Source organism: Dissoconium aciculare (assembly GCF_010015565.1).
Source record: "Dissoconium aciculare CBS 342.82 unplaced genomic scaffold K489scaffold_12, whole genome shotgun sequence".
NCBI lineage: Eukaryota > Fungi > Ascomycota > Dothideomycetes > Mycosphaerellales > Dissoconiaceae > Dissoconium > Dissoconium aciculare.
In genome coordinates, this window is record NW_022984962.1 from 1 (window position 1) to 6,382 (window position 6,382).

The 6,382-nt window shown below is 51.0% G+C and overlaps 2 protein-coding genes and 1 non-coding gene across 3 annotated transcripts; all 3 read right to left on the reverse strand.

The window, feature by feature from the left end:
* Positions 1-1,691: 1,691 nt before the first annotated feature.
* On the reverse strand, positions 1,692-2,101 carry K489DRAFT_324771 (uncharacterized protein; the record flags this gene model as incomplete). Its single annotated transcript, XM_033601784.1, has 2 exons — positions 1,692-1,923; positions 1,965-2,101. The coding sequence occupies 2 exons, from the start codon at positions 2,099-2,101 to the stop codon at positions 1,692-1,694; spliced, it is 369 nt and encodes a 122-aa protein (XP_033456718.1).
* A 903-nt stretch (positions 2,102-3,004) lies between these two features.
* On the reverse strand, positions 3,005-5,700 carry K489DRAFT_383251 (uncharacterized protein; the record flags this gene model as incomplete). Its single annotated transcript, XM_033605551.1, has 16 exons — positions 3,005-3,423; positions 3,447-3,739; positions 3,773-3,797; positions 3,822-4,154; positions 4,176-4,219; positions 4,241-4,377; positions 4,402-4,518; positions 4,540-4,999; positions 5,021-5,054; positions 5,079-5,121; positions 5,146-5,193; positions 5,218-5,273; positions 5,295-5,430; positions 5,467-5,472; positions 5,500-5,586; positions 5,608-5,700. Coding segments are annotated over 16 exons (2,016 nt in total), but the record flags the coding sequence as incomplete, so codon positions are not given.
* Positions 5,701-5,864: 164 nt separating this feature from the next.
* Positions 5,865-5,937, reverse strand: K489DRAFT_t49. Its single transcript has one exon. It is a non-coding gene; the product is annotated as a tRNA-Thr (tRNA).
* Between the last annotated feature and the right edge of the window lie 445 nt (positions 5,938-6,382).

A 6,382-nucleotide genomic window follows, 5' to 3' on the forward strand; every position in this document is an offset into this window, starting at 1 on the left:
ATCCGTCGTTAACGCGTCGTGAACCAGCGACGGCGTCGGTTGATCTTTTTTCTTATGCTGGTACTATTCACCGATGACTTTGCTCGAGTAGTTATTAATAGCTAGTCGGAGCTGGATAGCACGATCAATCATACTGCTTACGCTATTCTAGCGTGTAGCAACGTCTAAGACAAGACTTTTGACCGAATGCTCAGTACCGTTACTAGATAACGCGATAACGTGTTGCAAGTGCTCAAACTCGGCGATCCTCTGCGGCGAGGCGCGAATGTATCTAACCACGTTGTAAAGCTTGCCAACAGGTCCCCTTGAGCGCTATTCAAGGAGGGCGGCATCGACGTCGCCGGTATACTCGTCAAATAGCTCTTCCCTAGCCTCTATATCATGTCCGAACATTATAGTAGTAGCGACAAGGTTGAAGATATAGCTAGCACAGCGGAGTCTGATCTAGCGCTTGTCGGCGTAGCACTCTAGCAAGTACGGCAGCAGAGACTCGATACAGGTGTCGTTGTTAGACGCGTTATCACAGACAAAGTAGCCGACCTTATCTATAATATTAAACTTCGTAAGCAAGCCTCGGAGACTTTGAGCGATATTGGCGCCGGAGTGTTGACTATATTAACGTTAAAGAGCGAGGCGGACACTGCGGACTTTTCCTCTAGCGTTAACGAAGTGAGATACGATACCGAGCATAGTGTTACGGGTCAACTGCCAAAGGCGGTTTACTCGAGGTGGCTTCTTGAGAATGAGTAGTACAACAGGGATATGAGAAGGGGCTTTGTATTCCAATAGGTAAGTTGGTAACATGAGTTCAACACGAACAGACATAAGGTCCATTCGTTCTACCTATATATGTAAGTTAGATACAAAGGGAATGTGTAGCTGCTCTGTTGCTCTGTGTTTGGATCCTCAGATCTTACAGAGCAGATGCTCTGCTGCTCTGCACATTGATCCTTCAGATCGCAGAGCACCCTCTCTGCCTCAGGCACTAGTCACGTAACGGTTTGACGCTCGTGGCCGCATGTCCTTGTCCTCTAACGACTAGCTGTCGTCGTTCCCTTCTGTCTTCTACTGTACCGTGTCACGGGATCGTAACATAGGGAAGGGCACTAGTAGGGACACCGGTATAGAGGCAAAGGTATCCGCACGCGAGTTAGTCCTCTGGCGCCGCTATACTTCGCTCGCCCGCTACTAATCTAGCGATATTTATGTCTTACGTAATAAGATACACTTTCATTACACGTAGTAAGATACGCACCGCTATTCGACGCGGGCAACATCGCCTGTTTAATAAAGAACTTTATTCCGATTAGCCGTAGTAAGAACTAAATTACGCGAACAACGGGGCATATATTCGGAGAAAATCAAAAGTTCATATTATATAATAACCTCTACATTGGTCGCGACGCTACAATTAAAGACACATCTCGTAATAAGCTACTATTACACTACTATATTACGTGTTAACTAAACAACGAGTTTAAGACAGTAGAGAATTTACAAAACAATGCCTAGACGACTAGAAGAATATATAACGTTGATCCGTAGGTATCGTGTTTAGGGTTAGTAACTAGAAGCTCGAGAGAGCTGAACCTCGATCGTCCGACTTATATCCTTGGGAGTAGTTCGCATACACTCTCTAGAATATTATAGCTGCCCCTGCGAAGTTGTTCTGTTTCCAACCCAAGTATTTCCTATTTATCTGTTATCTTGTTTGTACGCTCGGGGAAAAGCTCGTGTCCGGCATATTTCCTATCCGCATCGTAAAAGATATGAATTACTTGTAACTTGTTTGTATCTGCCTGTTCCTGTGTCGCAAGCAGTACCGTAGCATAAGATCTTGGCTCATTATAGCTCGTATAAAGTAGGTTTCTATAAAGAGTAGGTGTGTTCAGCCAAGTGTTCAGAGAAATGCTAGGTTTTATGCTACGGAAATAACGAAAAGAATCTGTAATCTGTAGATATACTTGCACATCGCAATTGTAAAGTGCGCGAGGTCAGGCTGTTTTGTAGCCGCTTTAATAAGGTCTAGTGTTTGGTTTCGCCGAGCCGAATTCTTTATACGTTGTGTAAATCGGATAACACTTCTAGCGATCGGGGACATAACGGAGATTAGAGGCGATAGGTGCTTGTAAAATCGTACTGAATCTAGGACAAATTCTTAGGAAAATTGGAGGATAAGGTTAATTAATCTCTATTACTTATACCGGAATACACGTTCTTTTATATTTCTGCAAATGATTGTAGATATCGAGATCTGTTCCCTTAATAGAATTAATAAATTTACCGCCGCTATCTACCGGTTATACTATTAGTAAAACATCTTAGCGCCCTCTTCTAGACTTAGGCTTGAAAGGTGATAGGGTCTACCTAGCGGCAGACGAGGTTGCCTTCCCTATCGATTAGTTTAGATTGAGATGCAGGTTAATCTGTTGCCGCCTCACGTTGCGCCGCTTTCCAAATTTAGTATTTCAGCACGACCCCTCGATATTAAGCTTGTTGCCTAGGGCAACAGTTAGAACACGTACCTTACTAGATAGATGTTACACGTGTTTCTACACGTGAAGATCTAGGGTTTAGGATTTAGTCCTTATAGTATCACCTTGAGACTTAATCTTCTTTTTGGGAGTTATCTGCCTTAACATATACATTCTATACGATTGCCGAAGGTCTTAAGCGGTATATCACATCGAGTTCCTTCCTCTCGACCGCTTCCGCTATATATCTGTCCGTTGCACGTACACTTACCTTCTATAGAGCAATCCCCGTTCTCTTGCGAAGTCGATACTAAGCCGCTCTACCGCTACTAGAAGGGAGGCTATTATCCGGTACATCTCGGCGATATAATATACGAAGGTCGATATCGAATATTATACAAGCTAGGATGGGGTAGATAGTCTACAGTTTGGGCAGCCCGGGATTTGAGGTTCGTATTACTATAGTATAGTAGCGTTTACGGAAAAGCTAACAAACTAGGACTAAGTGTTGCATGGTCAAGACGTATTCTGTGAAAAGGTTGATTCAATAACTAACTACTGTGCACTTCGAAATAACATGTCGTGTCTGACTCCGCCGGTTACAGCAGCTACGACTGTCCAAGTCGCCTTGGACAGTCGTAGTTGCGGGCAAGTGCAGCCGGCGGTGACGAGGTCGACGACCCTTCGTCCTCCTTGGAGGGTACCGTAACAGGTCCCCCCCTCGGCGGGGCGAAGGGCGACGTCCTCGTCGTGAAGGGATTATGGTCGTAGTGACTCAAACAAACGCGAGGTGCACAACAAGGCACGAAACCACAATTCGTAGGTCGTCACAAAACAAACAGTCGTCAAAACAGGGAACTCATCACAGGACGCCATCCATCCTTCAGTTCGTCTTGTTGGTGTTCTTCGTAACGCGTGTGGAGCGGCGTGATGGCGCGGCTGTAGTGGCCTTGCCACGTCCTCTATGTCCACGTCCACGTCCACAGCCGGCGCCACGGTTCGGCTTGGGTGGTGGTGACGGTTGAGGTGCCGCTGGTGTCGGAGTCGGTGGTGTTGTCGGAGCGCGTGGTGGCGTCGACGGTGCGGCTGGTGTCGTGGTCGGTGGTGCCGGCGTCGACGTTGGGGCTGCTGGTGTGGTCTTCTCAGGCGTCCTCAACCATGTGTTCATGATGGCGTCTTTACCGGTCTTTGTCGCCGTCGTGGCCGGCGTCCTGCCTGCTGTCTTGGTGGCGGCGGCGGTCGTCGGGGCGGGTGTGGTGGACGTCCTGGTCGTCTTGGTCATAGCGGGCGTCTGTGACACGACTGGGGACGTTGTAGCTTGCGCTGGGTTCGTACGACGACGGTCACGGTCGTATTGGCGTCGGCAGAGAAGGATGAACTCGTTGCAGATGTCGTCGTCCAGGAGTGGGCGTCGTGTGTAACGCTCAAACAATGCTCGGTCGCCTTGATTCGTGATGAGACGTGGTGACGGGCTCGTCGGAGTCGTAATGTTCAAGAGCGGCAGGGCCATCTCCATTGGCTGATCGCGTTGCCATTGTCGACGGAAAAACAGGATGGCTTCGTTTGTCAAGTCGTCATCAAACACTGGACGCATGGTGTAGACGTCGAACAAGGCCCTGTCGTCCTTGTTCAGGATGAGGCGCGGTTGTGAGGCCGGTCGAGGCGTCGGGGCGACTTCTTCTTCACGGGGTCGCTTGCGACCCATTTCTGCTGCTTTGATGGCTGCGTCGACCTTGGCCAGCCTGCTCTTTGTCAAGTCGACGAACGTAGTGGGTTTGTCGGCTGTGGTTGAAGTTTTGCCGTAGCTCAAGAAGGTGTCCTTGGGCGTCACTTTCTTTGCGCCTGGCGTCGTCGAGATGGGCGTGGCGTCGACCTTCTTCTTGCCCTTCTTGGCGGCTTTCGCCTGCTCTTCCATCATTGTCGAGACTAGTGCTTCCGTTGCGGGCGCCCAGTCGCGTCGACAATCCATGCGTCCCACGAAAAAGCGCGCGTTGGCTGTCAAGATGTCTGCGTTCTTGTAGTCGTGTGGGATGATGTCGTCGGCCTTGTTGAAACGTGGGTGGACGAAGCCAACAATGTCGTTGCGTAGCAGACCGCAATCGTCGTGGAATTGCCCAACGGCTTCTCGAATGGTGTCGTCTTCGACGTTGAGGAGCGCTTGCTCCGCGTCGAAAAATTCGAAGTCTTGATTGATTGAACACAGATCAATTTCGACTGGCCATGTTCGAAGGTGATCGAGGTCGGCGGTGAACTCCGACGCTCTCAGCCAAATGCGTAATTCCTTCTGTGGGTACGCCTTGTGGAATGCATCGATGGTTTTGCGCTCGCGCTTCCATGGAGGCGTCATTTTCTTGTTGCGTTTCGACTTGTTGTGCTCCAGAAGCGCATCCATGTCGCATCCGAAGTCGTGATCAAGGGCATCTTCACCACAGAGAATGACCGTCTCGTACGCCTCTGCGTACGTGCCGTCTATGAGGTATGGTAACCCGAGTGGGACCAAATCTCTGTTGATGCCGCATTTTTCACTGGCAAAGACGCCTGGCCACCAGCGACGTAGTTCCAGTCCCTGGATTTGGCCGTCTTCATGCATCTGGAGCAGTTCACCCTTGATGTCGTCTCCGAAGATGGTGTGCATCGGTGGCAACGCCTTTCGCGTGATGGCGCCTCGAACCGCATTGTAGACCTTGAAGCGTGAAAAGTGCCATTTTTCGTTGATGGCCTGGTCGAGTGTAGCATCGTCGACGGTGTATGGGTCGACGCCGTAGCGCCATTGGGACAAAGGCTGTGTGTGGGTGCCTTCTCCGCTGGGCTCGTCGTCACTGTCATCGTCGTTGTCGTTGTCCTCTTGTGCTTCGTCCTTGCCGGTGTCGTCTTCCTTGCGCGTCATTTCGTCTTTGCTGGGGTGGTTCGGCCCTCCCAGGGTCTTTCGACCGACTGGGGCCTTGCCCTGAGCGCTCTGGCGGCCTGTGCTGGTGTTTGCGACTGACGTGACGTTGTCCTTGGTTGTAGCTGGCAGGCTTGGTACGCTGGTGGACGTATTGGCGTCGTCGTCGACGTCTTTGTCTGTGCGGGCGACTGGGGGGCTGGGCGTGCGGTCCACTTCGAAGAACCACTCGCACATGTCCCCACGGACGTCCTCCTCTTGGGCCTCGCCTCTCAGACAGTCCAAGCGTGGCTCTTGGTATTTGGGCTTCGTCTTGCCACAAGGGTCGCCCAGGGCAAGAACCTGTGCGTTCGCACGCCAGAGGTGGCCACAAGCAAGTCAAGCAAGTCTGGAGCCTGGACTTGGCTTGACTTGAGGCCTCAAAACCGTGGGCTTGACTTGCTTGAGAGGTCCGAGGGGATGGCTTGACTTGCTTGACTCGGCTTGAGCCAAAAGGCCAAAAGTTCAGCCACCTGCGAGAATTGAATTCGCGACCTTGGAGTCTACGATCCCCTTGCTCTACCACTGAGCTAAAATGGCCAGAGCCATAACAGCTGGACCATTTGTGCCGATGTCTGACCCGGTGTTTTCGGGGCATTTCAATGCTCTCCGAGGGGTGGTTTCTCGGACCGAGTGTTCGGGCCGACACGGAGGATGACGATGTCGTAGCGACGTCGTCCGCGCGACGCTGGAGGTTGGTAGTGGCGTGACGACGTGTCGTGCGTGACGTGGCGATCAGTCGCCGTTCGAGGTTTCAACCGACAGACGGAGATCGAGGTATTGACAATACGGCTGAAGTCATGCTGTTAAGCCGCCGCATTTCGTCTTTCGTGATGCTGACGACGTCCTGTTGAAGCCAAGACTTCATAATCATTAGTGATTCAGTAGTGTCGTCCTGCATCATACGTCTTCTCGGTGACAACGTGTTTCCAGCGTTACTGAACAATCGCTCTGGCTCGTCGGACATGGCTGGCACGGCGAAGAT